The sequence below is a fragment of the Chelonia mydas genome, chromosome 1 (assembly GCF_015237465.2).
Source record: "Chelonia mydas isolate rCheMyd1 chromosome 1, rCheMyd1.pri.v2, whole genome shotgun sequence".
Taxonomy (NCBI): domain Eukaryota; kingdom Metazoa; phylum Chordata; order Testudines; family Cheloniidae; genus Chelonia; species Chelonia mydas.
Window position 1 is genome coordinate 165,522,975 of NC_057849.1, and position 25,621 is coordinate 165,548,595.

Below are 25,621 nucleotides of genomic sequence, written 5' to 3' on the forward strand. Positions count from 1 at the left end.
TTTGATTATATTTTACATTGTAATTTACATGCTATATGTTGGGCCAGATTCTCATTCACTCTGTTCTTGTGCTTGGGACAGGGATGGAGAGTAAAGGTGATTTGACGCTACCTTTGCACTCCCCATGTACAGAGGCCCACCTGGGATCTACTTGACCCCCAGCCTAAAGTAGAGCAGACTCGGTGTGCTCAGACTTCTGTTCTGCTTTCACAGTCCCTGGGAAGAAGAGAACAGCCAGAATGTTTTGCTCACAGCTCCCAACACACCCCGTATGTGCCCCCGAACCACCCTTTATGCCAGACGCTGTGAGCAAGGCTAGCATAAAGCCCTTTATGCCAGCTCCATGCTGGTCAGAGAGACCCTCTGCACCCCTTTGTTCTGCCAGAGCACAGTAAAGGAATTGTGGTATAACTGAGAATCAGGCCTATTGTGCGCTGGTTTTCAGAGAGGATTTAGGCTTTGGTGGGTTTGTGACAGTCCCTTAGGAGTATTCTCATTTTTCTGCAAGATTCTGTGTGTCCATCTGATAATATAGGCCCCAATCCTATGAGGTGCTAAAAATTCTTCCGTGGTGCTGAGTTCTATCCTCTCCCATTGGCGTCAATAGGATTTGAGGGCACTGAGCACGTTGACAAAGGACATTCAGCATTTCTTAGGACAAAGTCCTTATACTGTTTTAATGTTGCTTTTAATAGTTTGGGAAATGAACAATCCTTCCCTAATTTCAAAACAGAAGGATTAATGAGGCTGTGAGTCCATTTAAATTTTCTTTTGCTGTTTTGGAAGAGAACAGTTTAATGTGTAAGAAGACTAGCATGCACCAGGGGGAACCTTGCATCATCTACTCTGTTTCTTTTACCCTTTTATGCATTCCTGCAGCATAACATAACTAAAAACCATCCTTCTGGGAAAATGATATTGTATCATTTTCACTCAGTGGGAACTGTCAACACCAGTAAGATGCTTCATTAAGTAAAAAACATAAAATGATCTACTAACCCAGTCTGAATCAGTCATTGTCAGACAGCTGTTGGGAGCCTTTTTTAGTATTATTATTATTCTTTCCTGACTTAAGTTCATAGTAGTACAAAATAGTGTCATGCTGCAGTTGGCACCATTTATAAAAACACTTGTTAGAAGAATATTTTCCCAAGGTTTCTGTTCTTACCTGCAGTTTTTAGTGGGGTTTTGCCTGCTTATAGGTTGCATGTATAACCTTAATTCAGGCATTCCCTAACTTTTGAATGCTTGACTTTGCTACCTTACTATTTGTGTGTGTTTGTGTGTGTGGGTAGGTAGGTAGGTAGGTTGGATAGGTGGATGGATGGATAGAAAGGAAGGGACGCATGGCCAAGAGGGAACAGTCATGCCTGTTCCCCACGTGTACAATGGGGATAATAATTCTACCTTTTTCCCGCTCTTTTTTTGTCTTGCCTACTTAAATTGTCATTTCAAATTTACTATCTCAGAAATCAGTAAGCTACTAAAATTGTTTTCTGACAGAATTGATTTCTCACTTTTTTTAACGTGCCAGAAACACTGATTCTTCATTCTCTAAATTTGCTTTAGTTGATAAAATTGTAGCAGTATGAACAAGCTCCAAAATCATCTGAGCCTTTTACTTTGAGATAGGAGACCCAGTAAGATCTAAACTAAAGGTGATTAGTAGTTTCCCAAGCAGCAACAATGTTCTTCATGAATTATAGTACTGAGTTATTGCAATATTCTTAAATGAAAAAATAACAGGCAACTATATTGCTCCTAAAACAATAGGCCAAATTCTGTTGTCAGTTACATTAATGTAAATCTGGATTAGCATCAGATTCTGCTCTCAATTATACAGGTATAAATCTTGAGTAGTTCCAGTGGACAGCGTGAAACATTGATTCACTGCAGCACTTGCAATTGTGAAAAGTTTAGTAGTCCATTGGGTGACTTAGGTCACCATTAATTTTGTTGGGTAGTAATTGGACTGAATGAGCAGATGGCATATATTTATAGGGCCAGCTTTGTGGTGCTCCAGCTATGTTACCCTGGAACATACTGGGGAATATATAAAAATGCATAAATACATTTTTTATTTAACCTCACTGATGCTTAATATTAACTTCAGTGGGTCTTCCCTTTTTATTGTTAAGTTTTGTACTTGCTGATTCACACTTAATAACTATCCGTACCCAAATACTTAGTGAATAGTATGTGCCATGTAATGTTACATATCCCTTTCTGTGGTAATCGTAGAGTATTTATAGGCACTTAATGGCAAATATTTAGCACAATGCCCAAAGACTTAGAAATGCAGCTCCTCTTGTTGTTAATGGGATATGAATGCCTTATTTCACAAACACACTATCCTGAATGTAATTAATGCAACCTTAGTGCCCTCTAATGACCTTTGATATTTAGACATTATGCTGTCAATTGTTTTTGAGCCGTTAAAGCTGCCGTCCATTATGCTGTTAGATCTCATCAGCATAGCATTCTCATGGCTGTTGGGCTATTTTAAATTATTTTTTGTGTTAATGCTCCTATTAATCAATGCATCAACAAGTTCATTTAGCTTTAGACATGGTAATAGCCAGTTGTGCTCATTAGAAACTGACCAACACTCCTGCAACATGTCAGCAGAGCTGTGGGAACTAATGGTGTAAATTTGTTACGAGGCAGTGATTTAACAAGTCAACAAAGCAGTTCTAGTTACAGTGGCTAAGAAGCTTACATGAGTCAGACTTTATTAATATGTCAGTTGGATTGCACCTAGAGTTCTTTTCAGACATTGAATACAATGAATGGTGCCTGCCATTCATTTCATTAATATGATACAAGTACAGTGAACTGATAACATCATATGGTGAGACAGCGAAACGAAGTGTGGTCTTAAGGTTTTTTGAAGAAGCTCATTGTTTGAGTAAAGGCTTGCAGGGCTTTTAGCAAAGTCAGAAGCAGAACATCATAGAGCCTTCATTGTTAAATTAGTTGTTGATCCGCTAAGCTATCAGTCTGTAACATCATAGAATTTGTAATATAGGTTACCAATGGCACATTGATTATTCAGTCGCTCTTTCTAAGAGACACATCTCTTCAAGATAATAATATTGCCAATAAGTTTTATTCAGCATCAATACTTGCCTTAAACAAAAAAATTGTCAACTCTTTTAAACTGGTGTTTGCATGGGGTGTTTAAATAGTAACATAGGACCAGAATTGACCACCCTAAAACATGAGTACTACCTTACTGCAGAGTGAGGGTAGCAGAATATGGCTAATGCATATTAAATATCCCCAAAGGAAAATATTCATATGTTCAGAGAAAAAAACAATGCCTACATGTCATAGATATCACAAGTCTATAATTAGACATTCATCACATATAAATAGTTGGTTTAATATATTGTTACAGTAATGTATGAATGAGTGCAAGCATACTGTTGTATAGAATTGTTATTTACACTGTATTACCACATAATAATATCGCATTACTGTAGCAGATAGTAACAGAGATCAATTTTTATTGCAGTGTACAGGTTTTAACTATATGAGACTAATTACATTTAAAGAGAGTTGCATAGCTAAATTCTGCCGAACATTTATGCCGCAGTATGTCGGAATACATTATATGTTTTCGTGAAATAGAAAATGTATTTGAATGAATACATTGCTTCCCAGAGACTGAGAGAAGTAGATGTTGTTGCTAGATTTAGCAACTGAGTAAATCTGGTATTTGAAAACACTCAGAGATATTCATCTTGAGCACCCTCCTGACCAGTCAGTCACAGAATATCAATGTATTTGTAGAGATCACTGTTTGTCCTCCTTGTTACACCTTTTGTCCCTTATCCTGCAAACACTAAGGACCAGATCCTCAGTTGATATAAATCACCATTGCTCCATTTATGTCTCAACTAGTGTAAACCAGCAGTACTCTATTGACTTCAAGCTGAGAATCTGACCAATGGGAAGCTTAAAAGTGGCCATCTTCACGTTGTCATTTCAGAGTGATGCATCCCACTCTGAATATACACTTCCCTGCTAAAATCCTATCCACTGGGAAATAATATAATTACATTTCCTACTTGCATTGCTACAGGGCACCTGCTTGGGCTTTCCCATGATGACTCCAAATTCTGTGAGGAGAACTTTGGCTCCATGGAAGATAAGCGATTAATGTCCTCCATCCTGACTAGCATTGATGCGTCCAAACCCTGGTCCAAATGCACTTCAGCAACCATAACTGAATTTTTGGATGATGGTCATGGTATGTATTATTAAACCTGGTGTCAGATATAGACCTCAGCTTTGCACACTCCCGTTGTATATCACTGCAGTGTTGACAAAAAGCTCATTCTTATGTTGTTAGGAAAATTGTGGACCAGATTCTGCCATCCTTACTCCTATTGAGCAGTACCAAGCAGCAACTTGCAAGCAGTAGGTAGTACACAGCATGCCTAGGAGCTTGTTTGTATGAACAGTTAGCGTGTGGCAAGCATGGGTGTAAATCGACTCCTGTTTCAAAACAGTGTAGATCAAAGCACACTATGGAATGTTTAGTGTGTGGTGTCCATATGACAGTTAGTACACAGCAGGCTGGTGCAAGATAGATTTACACCCAGCTTGCACTGCATGCTAACTGTTCATATAGACAGGTTTCAGAGTAGCAGCCGTGTTAGTCTGTATCTGCAAAAAGAAAAGGAGGACTTGTGGCACCTTGGAGACTAACAAATTTATTTGAGTGTAAGCTTTCGTGAGCTACAGCTCACTTCATTGGATGCATTCCTATGAAGTGAGCTGTAGCTCACGAAAGCTTACACTCAAATAAATTTGTTAGTCTCTAAGGTGCCACAAGTCCTCCTTTTTCTTTTTGTTCATATAGAGAATCCCTAAGGCTGGCATAATCTAGCCCCTTGAGTAGCCTGCATGATAAACATGGATGGAATGTAGGTGGATTATGTGATGTTTTCACTGGGAACGTTGGTAAAGTTTAGCTAACAACCACAGTATTACTTTTTTTTCCAAATACTGTAGAAGAGAGTCCAGGGAGCACTTTACCCAAAAGATGCATGAACACCTTGGCTTATCAAGGAATTAAAATCAGCATTAAAGGTGATCAGATATTCGGCTAAAAAAGTGAAGATGCTACACTTAGAAGCCTCATTCCTCCTACTTACTATTTTTTATTATTTATGTCATGTTAGTGTCTAGAGGTGCCAGCCAGGAATTAGGACTCCTTTGTGCTAGGTACTATTGACACACATAACAAAAAGACAACCTCAGCCCCAGTCTACTATACAGTACTTTAGAGGACAAAACTAATATTCTATCTCTTGCCAAAACGAAGTAGCTATTTAGAAATGTCGAGCATACTCAGAGGAGAAGGGCTCCTCAGCTAGCAAGCCAAAGTCTTTAGTCAGGGTCTTTGATTATTAACCTGATCCTGAAAAAGTACTGTACAACGTAGTATGTTAACATTTTATTGTAACTTTGACTTAATAAAAAGCTTTTTTAAAAAAAGCATAATCAATAATCCTAAATGCGTTTTCAATTCTTCATTATGCTTGCAAAGCAACTGCAATTCTTAAACAAGCCATAAAAATTCCAAAATACTTAGATAAAAATTACGTAATTGAGCGAATGGATCAAGTTGTTACGGTAACTGCAACACTTACGGATGAAAGGTACCGCATGTCAGAATGTCCGGGATTTTTTTAAAGCAAGTAAGGTAAATATTTTATTGGCTAATTTCAGGGCTGTCCAAAATGCTTTATCCTATTATTGTATCTGGAAAATTACTTCATTTTTTCACTCCTAATTTTATGAGCTCCATTAATCTAGGGTTGTCCTGTTTTGTGGTACATATCGCTTTGGCATTAATTTAATTTTAACAGGTAAGTTTCCACATGTGCAAGAGCAGATCTGTATCACATAGCTGTGTCAGGCCTGGAGCAGACCAAAGAATGAATTGTGATTCAGAACCACAGTTTATCCCTTTTCCCCCCACCTTTCTCTGCGGAGGGAGCAAGTTACTTCATCCCTTTTCTCCCCTTACTGTGAACCCAGCCAGCTACTCTATGAGGGGCAATGAGTGTGAGTGCAAAGACAGGGCTCCTCCCATTCTCCTCACTGCCAATTTGCTTGCATTGGGCAGTGTATACTGAATAGCCCCAGCGCCCTACCCCATGGCGGGAGTCACAGTCTGAGCTGGAGAGTAACTGGAGTTGTGGCAATCAAGCCCAAAGGGCTCGTGCCGTTTACTTCAATGGGAGCAGGATTGGGCCCCAAATCATTCAGGGCCATGTTCCAATCCTCTTATTCACAATGAGTAGTACCTTACCACACAAGACATCCCCAAGATTTTTGTGCCACTTCTCCCACAGTAATATACTGCACAAAGTGAGGAAGGCTCTCAGAATCTGGCTTTCATTTAACATGATTGGGTCAGGTGTGTTGCCCTTTCTCACCCTGCTGAGCACTTAGTCGCTAACACGAATAGTTCCACTGAAATATCCAACATGGTGAAGTGCTCCACAATCTGACCTACGAGCCGCTTTCATGCCTGGCATTACTCCATTTATTTCAAAATCATAATGGAGTCTCTGTGGAAGCTCGGGCAGTCGGATTGTTTGATCATCTGAACTTACATCTTTTCTAAACAGAGAAGACATTTTTTGTAATAGTTTTGTTGCATTCTATTGTATCCCCTGTGGGTGGGATCTTCCATCTATTTTAAAATCAAAGATTTGCATTGACAAAATATAAACATAACCTATGAAATCAAGCCCTTCTCCCCAAAAAAGCCCTAATCAACAGTCTAAATTGTTTCATTTCCCTGAATAACAATGTTGCAAGGGCATTTGGTGTACAAGGAATGGGAATCGTTTAGTTTATTCTTTTTCAGTTTAACTGAAATCACAGATGAACAGCTCCCACTTAGATTAATGCCCCAGCAAGCATTATACAAATGATGTCACTTCAGCCACTGAACCCTATTGGATCATGAAGCCAGTTTGAAGGCCAGGGTGTATTAAGAGTAAACAGGACCTAGATCAGTGGTGGGCAACCTTCCCGCAGCTCCCATTGGCCAGGAATGGCGAACTGTGACCACTGGGAGCTGCGGGCGGCCGTGCCTGCGGACAGTCAATGTAAACAAACTGTCTCACGGCCCGCCAACGGATTACCCTGATAGGCCGCAGGTTGCCCACCACTGACCTAGATACATCAGATTTTCAGGGCTCCCCAAAATAATTTTGTGCCAGCCCTTCCCCATTGCACCCTTTCCCCTCTTGGCCCACTCCTGGTGGCTGAAGTTTAGGATTGCTCCATCTGAATTTTTCTTTTGAAGAAGTTACTTTTCTGCATTCCCCCATGTAGACAGGTGAAAAGATTGTGACTCCAAAATGCTATCAGGCAGAAAGAGGTACCTACCCATTCATTCAGACATCATGAGTGCGGAGCTGCAGCTGCCACACTATAGAGGAGGAGATACCTTGTAGAACACACTATAGCATCTCTGAGAGAGAATATCTCCATGCTTTGGAGTTGTTTGTCTCTGGCTTTTACATTGTCCTGTGCAATCTAATATGGACGAGATTGTACAAGAAGAAGAGATTTACTTTCTTTCTTTGGAACATAGTAAACTAGCACTGTATTTTGCTTTGGACAGACCAGAAGCTTGTGAACCATTAACTGTGATAACTAAAGCATGTTGAAACTGAAATGAAATCCAAATTGCTGGACTTATTAATAGGCTGTCTTCATAAAAGAAGGGTGACTTCCTTACTAAGACTTTAGTTAACCTTCCCATATAGTTCCCCACCTCCCCCCATCTATCTTAGGTGCTTTTATGGCCCTGTTACCATAGTATTTGAGCACCTCACAATCTTTAATATGTTTATCCTCACAACACCCCCTGTGAAGTAGGCAAGTGGGCAACATTATTCCCATGTTACTGACAAAGAATCAGCGAAACTAAGTGGCTTGCCGAAGGTTACAGAAGAAATCTGTGGTGGAGCAGTGAATTGAACTGAGGTCTTCCGACACCTAGCTAGCAGCCTAACCACTGGATCATTCTTCTGCTTTTGCAGCCATGATTTAATTGCTGACTTTATGTTTCTGATTTCACTTAAGGCATCAATGTGATATTGTGGAAGAAAAGGCCTAGTTACTCTTCAGAAGACAGGAGAAAATTCCTTCCATTTGCTTTTACCTTCTTTCTACCATATTGTACTGATTATCCGTATTTTTGGTCATTATTTATTGCATGCAGGCAGTGTGTTCAGTACCATACGGAGCCTAGACAAAGAGAGTCTCTGTCCCAAGAAGTTTACAACCGCTGCTCATCTGCCTCATGCAGAGTTTTATTGTACAATTCTCTCTTGTGCAACATGTGTGTAAGACTGCTAGAAGAGATAGTGAGATGGCTTGGACTGCATTGCCATCAAATGTCAATAACGCTTAATTTTAGATCTTTGTTTAATCAGATCTGGACTGTGCAGTCAGTCACAATGCAATTGTGTTCACAGATCTTGGCTGAGATAGAGGCTTGGATGAGAGCTAAACTGGCTGAAGTCACCCTGCCTAAGTTTATAGTCCCTAGATATATTTGTCCAGGGACTGGTGACAGAGTATTTTTAGTAAAGAGAATTCATTTCTGGAATTCACTCCCCACCCAGTTAGGAAAAACTTGAGTTTTTTGATTTTCTGGGCATGAGGGCTCATATGTAGAATGTCTGTTCTTGAATGAACATTTGGATTTTAACATGTGTTAACTAAGAGAACAGAAAATTCTAGTGAATAGAAGGGCACAATCATTTTAGCTGGTCACGGTTAATCCAAGGGTCAACTCAAATAATTGTGTCCTGTCTACATTAGAATTTTCAATCATGTGAGTTAACACGTGTTAAAACCCAATGGTTTGTTCAAGTGTAGACAAGCCACTGGGGGCTGAGGAATGTTTGAGTATTAATACTATGGCAGTTTTGTATTATTTTTGTCATATGTTTTAAAATACTGAATAGTTGGTTCCGTAGAGTTTGATAAGCACTATGTATATCTGGTAGTAATAAATACAGCTAAGTCTAACAAGCTGGTCCTCTTTCTTGTCAGCATCCCAAAGTGGTGCTAACTTCCTCCATTAGCAAGAATGGTGTGACGGGGGCAGACATTTGCTGTTTTTTTATTTTTACTGAACACAGTTTTTGACAGCAAATGCTGCTAGTTGTTATTTTCCTTTTAGAAACCCAAGCCCTTCATCTTGTAGAAAACGTGTGTGTCCTCACCCTCCACTATGCCTTTAATATTTTATGTTACAAGACACATTTCACAATAGGGTCCTTTTAATGACTTTCATCTTGGGATACCAGCCTATCTGTTAGAAGAAGCACACCTTGTTTTCATTTTTAAAAAGTCAGTGTAGTCCGGACTAAAGATAAGATCAACATGTTGGGTAAGTCAAGGCCATCAGGGGACAAATGGAGCAACAAACTTAATGAGATGAGTCTTCTCAGTAATAAATAAGTGATGATGCTGAAAGGATTTTTGGCTGAATTTAGCTGTCGAGAGCCCTTAGTGGTCTATAGGGAAAGCAAACAATTGCAGTAAATGTGTTTCTTGAGGGAAATGAAACCTGTTGTTCATTTTTTTTAAAGCCTCTAAACTAGGTCTTGAAACATGATGCCAGACCTTGAATTCTCATATTTTGTAAGCTACGGTAATTGTGAAGTATTTATATTACACATTTTTTTTACCCAGGATTGGGCAGGGGTGGTGCTGGTGTTGGTTGCAAAACAAGATGGGTTGTGGTAAATCATTCTGGCTGAGGATACGTGAAATATGCCCATACCACATGATATGACAGAGTTTAGAGTGAAGACCGAGTTTCCCATGTCAGCATGTGAGTTTGTCAGTGGTGTGAAAATTTTTGTTAGAACAGGGCTCTTGAAGAATGTGAATGTGGCATTGCATTTTTAAAGAGAGAGGGAGCCAGGCAGATTTTTGACATTTTGCAAATAACAGCATTCTATCTTATATTTTAATTTATTTTCTTTTTTATTTAAAGATTAATAGAACTGGGTCCAGAAGTGGCTAACTGTGATTCTTTACATGAGGAGCCCAATTTAAATTTACCACCAACATAACCTTTGATTTGCTGCTTATATTTTTCTTTGAACTGATGTTTTTTTCTTAAAGGGCCCTACTGGCTACAGATCTATTTTTTCATGTGTTTTCTGGCTTTCCTTTAGCAGCTTTGCCTTTTCAAATGTTCTGGCTCAAAATTCAAATGACAGCTTTGCTTATTTTATGTGTCTCTTGATCATGCCTCAAATCACAGATTGATAAATAGAGTGGAACCTACTTTGAGTGAACTCAGATACAGTGAAACACCATGCAAGTCCCAAATTGCCTCAGTGCAGTTCAGTGTTCTAATGTTTATAGGGGTTTTGGGGGTGGGGGTTGGGGGGGACAGGGAGGAAGGGCTCACCACAGGACAAAATAAACAGCTAGACAAACAAGAGTTTGATACCTGTTCCCTGGAGTGCTGAAGATAGAGAACCCAGTTGCAATAACAGTGTCTGATCCAAAGCCCACTGAAGTCAATGGGAGTATTTCTGTTAGCTTCATTGAGGTTTGGATCAGGTCCATAATCGTTATCACAGCTTGAAAGCTAGAGGTCCTATAGTACAGGGAAGTGAGTAATAAACTGGATTGTTCTTTCAGGGAACTGTTTACTTGACCAACCACGAAAGCAGATCTTGGGCCCTGAGGAGCTTCCAGGACAAACGTACGATGCCATTCGTCAGTGCAAACTGGCATTTGGACCTGAGTACACAGTGTGTCCTGGCATGGACGTATGCTCTCGCCTGTGGTGTGCAGTTGTTCGCCAAGGTCAGATGGTGTGTCTGACCAAGAAGCTACCTGCTGTGGAGGGGACACCATGTGGGAAAGGAAGGATCTGCCTCCAAGGAAAATGTGTTGACAAAACTAAGAAGAAATATTATTCGGTATGTTAGTGCTCCAAGGGCCAAAGCCTGGGGAAATCTTAGAAGGCCTGATCCTGCAATGTGCTGATTATAATGTGTGTTAAAGGGACGGAGCATTGGCAGGGTTACGCCCATAGTCTATCGAGTAAAAACTGCCTTCTTGTTTATCTGATATGCAGTTAAATTGTTGCTGGTGAAGACCCTCTTCTGATACCTTTGGAAAAATGTTGCTGAATGTCAGGAAGCACGTTTTCTTCTCCCAGGGTATTGGAGCTTTCACCCTAGGAAAACTGGAAACATTATTTTAAAATATAGACCTTGATTCTGCAGTGAGATAGAACTCAGGAGATGGAGGGGCTGTCAGGCTCCCATTCATAGCTCCCTGGTTCTCAGGCACCACTGACGTAAGTTAAATATGCATAGCTTTAATTTACACCACAGAAGAAAAGTTCCTTGAGGACCTTAAGCCAGTGGAGAATCAGGTATATTGGAGCTCCTCTTCAACATGCCCGTGACACCAAGAGCAGGTTTTTTGAGCGGGAGGTATCAGAGCCGGTACAAGAGGTGACAGAGCCCCTCCACCAGCTTTACATGGATGGAGTTTCTCCATAGACAGGGGAACTGTCCAGTGCAAATCTTGAGCTGCTTGAAGTTCACGTTGCACGACGCTGGTGCGAGAAACAGGATAAATCCTAAAAGAAGGTCCCTGCCCCAAACAGCATTGTGAGAATGTTTAAGAAATGTTAGAATAATTCAGACCTAAATGCATTCTTTCTTTGTATAACTGTATTTTCACAAATGACATATTCCCATCCTCCTGGTATAAAATGCATACATTTCAGAAGTATAATTACAGTGGAAGTGGTGCATTGTGCACAGAGTTAGTTGATTGGCAGGCTTAGCTGCAAACGGTATCTGACTGCTCTCTCTTATGCCAATGCCTGTCAGCACTTTAGCACACTGGTTGAGAAGTTACTTTAACTACACTCCTTTTGCCAAGCTCTGTTTTACCAGCTCATACCTTTGCGTCTTGAACTTAGAACAGCTATGAAATTCAATTTGTATTTCTGTTTATGTGCTGAATAAACGAAAAACAATCACTTAATTGGGGAAGATTATAGCAATATAATTCAGGAAGATCATTTAATTAGCATTCTGTGATATGGCTGGCATGCATGTGAAGCGTCACTTTGAAAACAAAAGTGATTTTGATAAAGGTACCATGAACACTATTCACATTTCTTGAGAAATCTAAAATACAAATCGGAGTCACATAATCTTGCTTAGGTTGGTCAGGTCATGGCTATTTATCTAACTGATAATCTAGCAAAAGGACTCCACGATGAAGAACAATATCTCCTTACCACAAGCAGTGGCATACAACTGTACTACTTAAATATTCAGGGATCACAATGATCAATAATAGCAGCATATTACCTAGGCAGAGTGGAGCTAAGTGAAGTGGGCCTGGCAGAACAATTATTACAAAGAAAGAATGGAAATGTAATTAGGAGTCCTTTAAATTGAAGTGTTTGTTCCCAGTGAAATGGGTAGAATTTGGTTCTGCAGAGTTAGGCCATATACTGCCCTTGACCCACATCCAGAACTCCGCCGGACATCATGCCACCTACATGAAGATCAAGGGCAGTAAATGGATATGATTGCAAGTGAAAAGTTTCTCAGAGTTCCTCCACATCCTAATATGAGGAGAGCCCCAGTTTAAACAAGAGAAAGTACATCTTCCATTTTGGGGACAAGTATCTGTGCTTTTGAGATATAGTATCTTCATTCTGGTTTGGATCATCTTTTCACAACCCACTGTTTCATGTGTTCTAGGCTTCAAACAATGGTAACTGGGGTTCCTGGGGTCCTTGGGGACAGTGCTCCCGTACATGTGGTGGAGGGGTTCAGTTTGCCTATCGTCACTGCAACAACCCAGCTCCTAGAAACAACGGGCGATACTGCACTGGAAAGAGGGCCATCTATCGCTCCTGCAACGTTGCATCCTGCCCAGCAAATGGTATGTTCTGCAGCAGCCAAAGCTGCTTGACGTTACAGCTCTTGTTCCTGTTATATGGTAAATAGTAATCTCCATAGGAGAAAAAAAAAGAAGCTGTCCATTATAGCTTCCCCCAAGTGTACCACAATGTGGAAACTTTAGCTACAAGTGATAACAAAGTCACTGTAACCCAGTTTAAATTCAAAAGCATAATTAACCCTGTAAAGAGATGGTGGCTACTGACAGGAGGATTCCATAAAGAGCAGCCCTGCTCTGCAGAAATGAACCAGATGAGTAGAGTTTTGTCATTAAGATGCTTATAATGTCATGGGAGCATTGCCAAAATAAAAGATTCAGAGGATTTTCAAAAGCCATTAACAGGTGTTAGGGCAAGGAGGAGGGATGGTGTGAATTAAACATGGTATCATAAGACCAAAGAAGGTAGCTGTGCATACTGACATTTGCAGTATATCCTACATTAAACACTAATGAGATGAATGATAATTCTCCAGCTAAAGCCTTTCGACAAGAACAATGTGAAGCAAGAAATGGCTATCAGTCTGATGCAAAGGGTGTCAAAACATTTGTTGAATGGGTCCCTAAGTATGCTGGAGTGCTTCCTGGAGATGTGTGCAAGCTCACCTGCCGAGCCAAAGGGACGGGTTACTACGTCGTGTTTTCTCCAAAGGTAATGTACCTTCAGTGACAATTTCAGTACCAGGCTCTGAGGGTATTTTGGAAAGCTCTGTAGCTAGGCTGTACCAAGGAGAAGAATACCTTTTGTTTAATCGTGTGTTCCAGAAGAGCGTTGGCCAGAACTGACCTCTAAAATTAGACAGTTTTCCACATCTAAACATGTGCATGCACATGAAATTGTGTTTGCTAATTCAGTCAATACTACTTTCACATCAATAGTAGGTGAAAAGGTTTCTCTCTTTATAGATGGCAGTGCACATTGGGATCTTTCTAGCTGAAAGGAGTTGCTTTGTCTGTCTGTAAACTGCTAAATTTTGCTCCAAGCTGCACTGATATGAATCCAGAGTAACTCACTTAAAGCCAATGAAAAGGAGTACTTGTGGCACCTTAGAGACTAACAAATTTATTTGAGCATAAGCTTTCATGAGCTCAGCTGCTCACGAAGCTTATGCTCAAATAAATTTTAGTCTCTAAGGTGCCACAAGTACTCCTTTTCTTTTTGCGAATACAGACTAACACAGTTGCTACTCTGAAACCGGTCTTAAAGCCAATGGTCTGTTATGTGACCTATGATCAGAGTTTATTATTTCTGACATGATAGAATCAAGAGTGAAGTGATTCCTATGAATCCCTTAGTTATGTCTCTTTCTTCCTCTAGATGTTCTGAGGCTGAGTTAATTCAGGTTTTATAAAGTACTTTGAGATGGTCAGATGAAAGGCTGTCTATAAGTGCAAAGTATCACTGTTCATAAAATCATCCTTAAATCAGAACTTCTGATTTAGTGCCTCAGGGTAAACAGAAAAGCCATATGTCAGATGCCTGTGGCCCCTTTGTTAATGTTTCTGCTGCTTTAGTGCCCTGAGGGTTAGATTGCATCAGTCCTGGCTGGCAGAATAAGAACTGTGTTCTGTTAATCATCACACCAAATGCCAAGCAAGCAGAAAAGTGTGAACTAGAATTCAAACATGCAGAGGGCACTGTTAAAAAATACACTAATTGTTCCTTTATAGTACAGCTTTAGATAACTCACAGTAGGTATACTGTGGCTGAACTAAATAAATAGCGATGCTTGCCAATCAAATACACAAAAGCAAATCTTTTTTTTTTTTTTTTTACAGTTTTAACTAACAAAGGTTTAATTCCCTAGGTGACTGACGGAACTGAATGTAGGCCATACAGTAATTCAGTATGTGTCCGGGGAAAGTGCATTCGAACTGGTTGTGATGGCATCATCGGTTCAAAGCTCCAATATGACAAGTGTGGGGTGTGTGGAGGAGACAATTCCAGCTGCACAAAAGTCATGGGAACCTTTAATAAAAAGAGGTAATAATTCTGGATGGAAATAACTGTACCCTTTTGTGCAAGCAGAATTATTAGCAGGCTTTTATAACTATAGATGCAAATGAAGCTTACTGAATAGATGTGTCTAAGTTAGAAGTAAAAGTACTGCTCATAAGTAAGCCTGCGAGTTTCTCACAGAGGTCACGGAAGTCATGGCTTCTCTGACTTTCTGTGACCTCTGTGACTTCCGCAGCGGCCGGTGTGTCTGGCTCAGGGCGGCTCAGGCAGTCTGGGGCCATGCAGTAGAGTTTGGGTGTGGGAGGAGACAGGGAGTTGGGGCACAGGATGGGTTGAGGTGGACTCTGGGCGGCGCTTACCTGTGGGGCTCCCCGGAAGCAGTGACATCCCCCTTGCTCAGCTGCTAGGCGGAGGCATGACCAGGCAGCTCTGCGGGCTGCCTCTGCCCAGAGCGCTAGCTTCGCAGCTGCCATTGGCCGGAAACCACAGCACCTGCGGAGCCCCCAGGCAGCCCTCCCCACCCGCCACCCCCAAGTTCTATTCATTGGTATTTTTAGTTAAAGTCATGGATAGGCCATGGGCCGTGAATTTTTGTTTACTGCCTGTGACCTGTCCATGACTTTTACTAAAAATACCTGTGACTAGAACATAGCCTTACTCATAAGACCTTGTAAAGGCACAAGTCTGACTGGGTGCCAGATTTCTATTCATGAATTTCATTTATATATATATATATATATATATATATATATATATATATATATATATATATATATATCCATCCCAGACAGGCCTAAGTTTTATTGCACTTCTCAGATGCTTAAAACAAGCTTCCTAACACTATCCAGGGTATGTAATAATCAGAGAAAAACACTGCACCGAATTCAATTCCGAGGTTCTGATAGAGAACCTAGGCTGCAGCCCCAGCAATGAAAAGTTTGCCCGGAATAGAGGCGTAGTTTTACAAGCTACCTGTAACCATAGATGTGTACCAGAGGGCCTGGAGCCAGGTTAGTATCCCCTAGAATGTGGGGAACCAGTCAGCAAGGGTTGGGGCTGGAGCAGTCAAGTGATGCACTGATATGGTGCATTTCCCAGGTGACCTGTGCTTGTGAGGGTCCTATGGAGTCACAAATTGAATTTAAAAACTCAACTCTGTTGGAGGGCTGGCAGTATTACTTGCCCCTTGCTAGGTTACGTGCAGTCTGGAGGCATGGTTGCAAATTACATCCCTCTATAATCATGTGCTCAAATCAAGCATATTGCCTTTAATATCTCATTGTCTGTATATCACTCTCTACCTATGGAAACTAAATCAGTCAACCTATGGTGCCCTTATTTCCCAGGCAGCTGAACAGTTGTGATTAATGCTGGCCAGCAAGGGTGGATTTTTTATTCAATTAAAAATATTTACAGCAAGTTGTTGATCAAAAGTTTTACCACCATCACTACAAATACAATACTTAATTTAAAAGAAAGCTCTCCATTTAAAAAAATCTCTTTGTCACAGAAAAGACAGAATTATTACTGATCTTAGTGGTATAATTAGTTTCTGTCCAACCAGTATATCCTTCACAGTAAAACAGTGGCTGTTGTTTTTCTATTTATAAGGGGAACAGTAATATTCCTTATATTAAATTTACCTAATAATTCCCATTGTAAAAATTTCTCGTAATAGAATTTGTTTACGCCTTTTTTCTTAATTTTTAATGTAATTTTCTAAGGGTTTTTTAATGTTAAAGAATTTTAAGGTTACAAAGTCAAGCACTCAGAAGTTAGAAAATGCCAGAACAAAGGCTTTTTGTGCTATCTTTTGTCTTTGCATTATGATACAGTCTTTAATTACATGATCACATACTGTTTTTTCCATGAGCGACCTTAATTCTGACATTTCCTAACTTTTGGGCTCTTGAGTTTGTAACCTTAATAACATTCTTTTAACACAGATTTTTGGATATGTATTTTATGTAAATATGTAATGTAATTTTATACAAATATTTCCTGCAGTGGTGGATGGTGCAATTCATAGACTTTATCTGTACCTCATTACTCCTGACAGTGTAACTTGATTTTAATCATTAGTTATTCCAGCAAAACAATGGAATAATACAAGTACTTAATCTAGAGTAGCACATTTACTTAGTCTTTACATAAATACTCAAAACTTCATAAACATAGCAGCCTGTCGGCTAACTGGCTCCCAGAGAGACATCTTCATTTTTTATATTTTTATCACATTTTCTCATGACTCCTTCCTTTTACTTTAAAAAGATATTACACTGCCTTTTCAAACACAAATGTGATACTTCCAGCATCAGCTTATTTGTCAGAGATTTATAAATGAAAATAAACGTATCAACCGTTCAGCTAATAGTTTATAATGATGTATTTATTATTTCTCTAGATTGTATCCCTCTTGAGATATTAGATATTCTAGAGAGCCTACAATTCTGAATACTTGTGACCTTGAGTATAAGAATTAGACATCTCTTTCTAAATCTGAACTGAAATAAGATACCTTGCAAGTAGTGGTTGACAAATGAAGTAAAGATGCTGTAATTGTCTGAGTTAAGCATTTGACCGTGCCTTTCATTAGACATTTTGCAATTAACCTTTAGCTTTATGAAGTTTCAAAGGAAACACAGTTTTTTCTCAGTGTTCAAGATTATTTTAAATGTTCCCAAGGTACCTTACCCAGCTGTTAGCTTGCTCACTCTTTCCTTAATCATCATTATAGCAAAGGCAGTATGAAACAGCTGTAACCAATGCATACAGAGGTGGCAGAAACTTGATCTGAAGGAGGGGTAGAGTGAGGTGCTCTGCGTGAGGAGCGGGGAAGCAGACAGTGATGGAAGGTCGGGGTGTCAGAGATAGGAAGGCGAGTGGGATGGATGCTCTGCATGGGAAGTGAGGACTGCTATGGAGACTCAGGTGTAGGGGGTGGCTACCTGCTCCAGATGCATATCTTTTTAGCTTTCCTTGGCAAACCTAATGTGCTTCCAATTTCATATCTCCCCTCCTTTGCTCAAATGCAGAAGCTTCAGGTATATAAACTGTCAGTTATTGTTCATTCTTCTTGAATCCAACTCATATAATATTAGTACTGAAACCAAAGATTAAGTCATTTGAAGTAAGTGCAGTGCATTTTATTCAAGGACATAAAAATGAATAAAAAAATATAATGAACAACGTGTTAAAAATTAATTGGATAGCATCACTCTGAGATGGGCCTCAAGCCGAGTGCTTTCAAGGCCTGATCCAAAGCCAATTGAAGTCAACAGGTGGCTTTCTATTGACTTCAGTGAGCTTTGAATTAGGCCCTCAAAGCATGTCCATTTATTTCTCACTAGCTACTTAACATGTTCCTTTCCTCCTTGCAGTAAGGGCTACACGGATATAGTGAAAATACCCACAGGGGCAACTCACATCAAAGTCCGGCAGTTCAAGTCTAAAGTCCAGAACAGGTTCACAGCTTACCTGGCCCTAAAGAGGAAAAATGGTGAGTATCTTGTCAATGGCAAATACATGATCTCCACTTCAGAAACAATCATTGACCTCAATGGAACTGTCATGAACTATAGTGGCTGGAGTCACAAGGATGATTTCTTGCATGCAATGGGACATTCTGCCACAAAGGAGATTCTTATAGTACAGATTCTTGCCACTGACCCAACTAAAGCAGTGGATGTCCGTTACAGTTTCTTTGTGCCAAAGAAGCAAACGCAGATGACTAACTATGTCACGAGCAATAGCAACAGTAATAAAGTAACACCACAGCTCACGCAGCCACAGTGGGTGACTGGACCCTGGCTTTCTTGTTCTCGAACATGCGACACAGGATGGCATACCAGGACTGTCCAGTGCCAAGATGGGCATGGAAAACTAGCTAAAGGATGTCTTCTCTCTCAGAGACCATCGGCATTTAAGCAGTGCTTACTAAAAAAATGTTAACCTGTGGTTATGATCTTCTTAAAAAGAGGTCTAAGTAAGCCATTGTTGACATACTAGTATTAGGTCTACCTAGCCAGACAGAAGCCAACGCTTCAATGTACTTACATACAGTTTCAAATTATGGGCAGAATCTGCCTATTTGGACCAAATGAAGATGTGCACTGCTCTAAGTGACAGTGGGGTGATCTTAGTATGTCGCAGAAACTAAACATTAGAATTGTTATAAGCCCTCTGTGTCTGCAAAAAAGGAAGAGGAAAAACCAGTGAATGGACAATCATGGGATATTTGAAGGTTACAGAATCATCTCCCCCTTTTCACCTACCTCTAATACAGTATGTCCTTAGACAACTTTGTCATATTTACCCATGATACCACAGTAGCTTATTTTATACAGTTTATAAATGTCTTCCCTTTGGTATGTCACTTTATATCACTTGGTTCTACTAATTAAAAAAAAACAATCTTTCTATAAGCAAAGTGATTGACCAAAGTATGTCTGCAGCCATTGTGGACCTCTTCCATTTTTCAGAAATGGCTGTGGACGTTTTACTGGAAAACGAAGAGCTTGCTGTTGTTTTTAAGAGTTGCTACAATTTTCTGACAACAGGAAATGCATTTCCATTCTAGGAATTTCCTGACAGCAAAATTTAATTGTATAATAAACAATGCTCTTCCTCCAAGAAATTCTCACAAGAGGGAGCATCTCAGCAGCTATGCAGATGAACAATAGCTGCTAGTCTTTAAATAAAATAAAGGCATATATTATTTTGTAGAAGCAAGTTATAGAACCAAAAATTACAGTTCAGATAACTCAGATATTTTGAGACTGTTCTCAGCTGCTTTCTCTGTTGTTTTCTTTATGGCTTCCATGTGAAATCTAACAATGTGTAATGTACCTACATCTACTGAAGAGACTATAAAAGGTCAAAAAACACAGCAAGCAGTTAATAGTATTTGATCAGTGTTTTGTCCACCATATCTAACTCTGGTATCCATTTTACCAGTAGAAGTTTGTAAAAAAAATTCAGTTTGTTTCATTGTGTTTTAAAAAGCTGTAGAAGTCATTCACATTTTGTACACCTTGCATATTTTGGAGGATTAAGTGTCACAGGGAAGTTAAACCACGTCAGGATGTGGTGGATATAATCAATCTCAGTAAGACTGTTTCCACAGAGTAGGTAGAAGCTCTTAATGTTTTTCAGCAACTCTTTCCAGATCATGTTGTTATCTGACAGAAGATCTGGCACTGCTCAAGGCCATTTCATTGTAGGCAAGTAACAAATAGTGGGCTGATTCCAAGCCCCCAAAAAAACAAATGTTGCCTAAAGTCTACATAAACCTGCTGATGCACCTAATAGAACCTAGATTAGAACAAAATAGATTCTGACCCAGACCTTATCCACCAGTTTGTCCACATGGTCTGCGTGTATGTAATTAGATGTCTGTTCTTCAGTCAGGATTTTCAAAAGAGCCTAAGGGACTGAGGGAATCTGACTCCCTGAGGCTCTTCTGAAAAGATCAGTCTTTGACATCACCAGTAACTCAGTAAAGGAAACTGGTTTGTTTGCAAAGCCCAAAAGGGAAATTTCCCTTCAGACTGGCACAAGCATGTATTTGGGACTCTGAACTCTAGAAAGCAGATAGTCATTTTCAAATAGCAGAGAATTACTACAGCTGTACATTTGGAACTTGGAGAAATGTCTATTTTTGTACAATATATTAATTATACTAATAGAAACAGGACATGTTAATTTGTGATAATTGGATGCCTGGGTATGTTACTAGACATGAGACCAACTGTTGTGGTCAAGAGTAGTGTGGCCTTATTGCTAGAAATGGTCCTGGACAAAAAATATTGATTTTTTTAGAATTCTTACACTTAATTGAATGAAATGAATCTAAACAGACATTGACCATCCCCAAACTTTTAGTCAGTTCAGATCCAAACTTTCCGTCTCTCTTCGTTGCAAAGAAAGACTATGCCCACAGTGTCAGTGTCTCTTCTAAAATTACATTACTTATGAAGACAGAATGTGCAAGCAATTGTGTTTGAATCATATTTTTCATATTTTAAACAGTGATGAGTAAATTTTTTTTGGATGGTATACAAATTCCAGAAAATGAAACCACAAAGGATTCTAAATTTAAAGCATTCTTAGATCAAATATATACTTTTCTTAGAGTTTTTGTATAACAAGTAGGTATCAGAACAAGCCAAATAGTGAATATTTCCCTTTCACTGTCACCCATCCTTTAACTAAAATTAGTTTTTCTAACTCATGTAGCACCTTAGTGGGATAACCAAATACATAAAATTGGGCAACTGAGCGGAAACTGGATTGTCAGATCTTCAGACTGATTTCAAGAGTTGATTACTTTGTAAGTGTAGAGAAAATGTGAGGGGGAGTAGACAACAATCTCACAATGGGACTGATTCAAAGCTCACTGCCTTCAATGGGCTTTGGTTCAGGCTCTGATTAGGGGAGTGAGATTTGTCTTTGTGCCTGTGTGTGGAATGTTCCCTGTCTCTCCCCACAGCTGCATCATGAGCAAGTGTCCCAAAGACACTTGAAATCAGTGAAGTTACACCAGAGATGAATTTGGCCCTTACTGAGTGGCAACCTTTCACAGTAAAAGGCATGTGCTAGAGGAAACTTGTGAAGTGAACATGGACTGCTCAGGTACAGGAGAGGGAGGACTCAAAGGAAGAGGAGCAACTTCCTTAGAAGTCTCCAGGCCACATCTTGTGGTGGTATAACTAGTAGTTGAAGTTATGCATTTGGAGTAAGTTGGCTAGAACACAGGTGAAAGGAGTAAGATAGTATAAATTGCATCAATTTAGCATTCAGTGAATATGCAAAACAAGTGTAACTTACACAGTGAGGGGGCCTAGAGTGGCATAGCAAGAAAAGCAGCTAACAGGATGGTGAAAAGTAAGGTAAGTCTGCCTGCTTTATTTTACACCCTGCTTTTAGTTGCTTTTCCTGCTACAATGCCAATTCCAGCCCCTCCACGTGTCAGTTACAGTTGTTTTGTGCATCTGCTGGATGCAATTTTGGCGCAAGTTACATGACTTTATCATTTTGACTCATGTTTGACCAACTTAATCCCTAAGTATTCAATTAATATTTTACACCACAGTTTATATCACTGCTGAGTTTTGCCCAAAGTGCTTCAGAAAATGCTTCTAGCTAATGGAAACCCAATTCAAAAACCCAAAATAATGTTCTCTATGTAGAAATAAAACACAGAAGGAATCTCCTTTCGTGTCTCCAGTACGAAATTCACAGCTGATGTATTGGGATGCATCTCCATTGTCTTCCACTCGTGTCGCTGTTACTTGGTGGGTCTTACGCTACATAAGACATCTCACATTCTTAGAATAATTATTTTCACTATGACAAAGGTTATTACGTTTGATCTGAGTTGATCAAGAAACTCAACTTAGTCACCTTCCTGTGGAAACAGTTTTGTCCCATGGGGCGGGGGGGGAAGAGGGGAGTTTGGGGGTTCATCACAAATGTAAAAAAAGCAACGCAGCACTGAAAATAAATAAATAATTTATTATTTTTACAGCTGGTATGTGAATGGATGTAATGAATTTATTTATTCTTATTTAACAAAATTACCAATTGTGCAAATTCTATATTTAAAATGTTTTGCTATCATCTTTTCTTTTCTTTTTTTTTTTATTTATGCTTTATATTTGTGTGGAAAATACACTTTCTGAGTTTACATGATGTGTAGCACTGGTTGCTTTTGAGTTTTGTTTGTTTTGTTTGGTTGTTTTTTTAAAGGAAGTTTTCTGCATGAAATAGGTGTGTGTATACACATATGCACACACAGTGTATATATGTATATTCATTTTCTGCTACCAGATTTTTCCTTTCCAAAAGAAGTTATGATTTTTAACTTTTGTGAAACAGTGTGCAAAAGCTCCTTGATATACTTAATGTGCTTCTAAAGTCTCATAACAACCAAATCGTAGAGCCCATTGACCTAAAAATCTTTGAACCACAAGTGCCAGATTCTCCTTTCATGCAGATTCTATTAGAGGCCTCAATCATTGACCATTCTAGTCAATGGGAGTTTTGCCATTTAATTCAGTGGAAGCAGGAGCAGGCCATAATGAATGGGAGATGTGTATATGCTTCCAACAGTGAAATTTGTCTGAGTTGTCGAGATGGTGTGTGAGCGTTCAGTCGCACAACCGCTTGTACATTAATGCAGACACTATGAATAGTTCTTCCTTTGTGCCTTTTAGAAAATATACCACAAACACTGTAGGATTTGATTTACAGTAACATATGCTACTTTTCCAATCACATTAGCACTCGTAGTTCAATACTATCATCTTCCTATCGTCAGGTATAATGAAAAGCCAACCAGAAACACTTGCTTCATTTTATTTTCAGTATTTTCTAGCCATGCATACTATATTGCACTTCAAAAAGACACACACAAAAGTCATCCAAATGTGCATTTGCCAAAAAGCCCACAATGTGTCCCTGGGAATGACTATGAGCTCTCATTGCTTCCACTGTTTGTCTGATTCAACTCCTGTTGAAGTCAATGGGAATTGGACTGGGCCCTATTTGACGAAAAATTAGCAGTGTAAGCAAACTTACAACATCTGTATAGTCATTTATTTAATGATGCAAAATAACCTTCTGATCACTCCAGCTTGATGCTAGTGCCACACAAAGCAAACAACCTAGTCCAAATTATTCAGCTGTGTATCATTTATATAGTGTGTACAGTTCTCCCTCACTTAGGACCTGATCCAAAGCCCACTAAAGTCAATGGAAGCCTGTTCATTGACTTCAGGGAGCTTTGAATCAGACCCTAAAAATAGACTTTTGGGGAAGGAGAGTTAATCATTTTGTCCTACAGAGCAATCTTTTTTGGGTAAACATTCTCCTCTTATTAAGACTGATAAGAAAAATTATATGTTGTCCTCTGCAAAGAAATGGTAGGAGCAAGGAGCACTTTGCTATATTGGGGTTGCCAAAATCGAACGTTCTCTTAAGTGAGGACTGTAATTTGTAGCTGAAACAGGGAGTTTATTTTTGGCACATCCCTGCGATAGTGCATAGTTTGTAAATAGTTGCCAACACATGGCTATGCATTAATATTCATCACTAGGAGCATTTCCAAGAGGGTTATTGTTTGTTGTTACCATCCATATGAGTGCACAGAATATTGGCTTGTTTATAAGGCTGGTTCTCTAGTTTGTAACTCTACACATTTGTCAGTAACTTTGCAAATGCTTGCTAATGTTTACACTTGTCAACTCCATTAACTGTTCCTTCAGCTATTTCAGTTTTTAATGTGCACACCTGTAGTGATTCTTAGCATGAGAAAAATTGTCAGTGATATATCTTCAGGTGGAGTTAATTGACATAGCTCCAGGATCTGGCCCATTGTTGTTGCAAATTCAAGTTTTCAGTGGTAACACAAAAGTCTTGGAAGAACCCAACTAGAATAACAATCTTCTGGGTGAATGAAATGAGAACTCGTTTCCTGACACTCAATATTTCTCCTGAATATCTTGGCAGATTTGTTGTCCTGCTTCTTTATCTATGCAGTGTTAATTGTCAAAAACAAAAGCCACACAGTTGTTTCTCCTTACTTAGATATTTACAATAGCTGTCAGGACATTAAAAACACTTCTGTATATATCAGCTGAAATCTTATCTATTCAAAATTGAACAATTAAGTATCTGTATGACTATGTATAGATTAACTCAGTCTATAAAAAAATGCATTTTGTATATATGGACAGGTACATGGGTCTCCAGTATTCTCACATATACAGGGCCAAATTCTGATTTGTTATACCAATGTAGATCTAGAGTAACTTCACGGAATGATTCGACTTCTATTTATACTATTGTAACTAAATGCAGAATTTCTCATAATGTATCATAAACTGGTTTGCACAATTTGACTTATAAAATGTGATGTAGTGTGCAGTGAACACTGTTCGTCATTGAAGCATTACTCAGTGAAAGTCATGCAAATGTACATTACTAATGTCTCGTGAGACACAGGAATTATGCTGAATCTAAACACTTTGGGGCAGTTGTTTAATAATCCATTTCAGTTCTACCACTGGGACAATTACATAAAGTCATGTAGGACCAAAATGAGAGGTGTCGTAGGGAAGACTAGGGGGAAAACACATAATTATTGTCTCCAGTTAATTTCACATACCTTTTAATAAGCTGTACCGGGGGCCACATATTCAGTGAGGCATTACATAGCGTGTTGTTGAAATACCAGTACCTTTTGGGAAACTGAGATATGTTACTAAAATTTATTTTTGTTTTGATAAATGACTAATTAAGGTGAATTAACAAAATAGAGCACAACCACGTCAGCCAGTTTACACCATAAATAATCTGTTATATAGGCTAAATCTGTTTGAATTTCATTGTATGAGATCTGTACTGTATCCTGACAATACTTTACCAATGTACTATTCCCTGTGTATAATTTACCAGCTGTAATTTTAAAACACTTGATTCTGTGGTTTCAGTGAAATTAATAAATATAAATTGTATCGTAGGTTCAAATATTCATTCTATATGGTATGTCTGTGGACTCTTGTTTTCCAGTTGTATCCCAAAGATGTACAAGCTAAAAGAGGTTGACCTCATCCAGAAAACAAGGCATACATTTCTTCTACATGTAGACAT

General features: G+C 39.2%; 1 protein-coding gene across 1 annotated transcript in view; it reads left to right on the forward strand.

Annotated features, from left to right (window-relative positions):
• The window catches only part of ADAMTS5 (ADAM metallopeptidase with thrombospondin type 1 motif 5), a 43,500-nt gene extending 19,229 nt beyond the window's left edge, over positions 1-24,271 (forward strand). Inside the window, exons 3-8 of the mRNA XM_037905557.2 lie at positions 4,088-4,255; positions 10,711-10,994; positions 12,810-12,993; positions 13,485-13,660; positions 14,817-14,992; positions 18,349-24,271. Of these exons, the coding sequence (XP_037761485.1) occupies positions 4,088-4,255; positions 10,711-10,994; positions 12,810-12,993; positions 13,485-13,660; positions 14,817-14,992; positions 18,349-18,919 (1,559 nt within the window). The 3' untranslated portion in view covers positions 18,920-24,271. The remainder of the gene's footprint in view (positions 1-4,087; positions 4,256-10,710; positions 10,995-12,809; positions 12,994-13,484; positions 13,661-14,816; positions 14,993-18,348) is intronic.
• Positions 24,272-25,621: the final 1,350 nt, after the last annotated feature.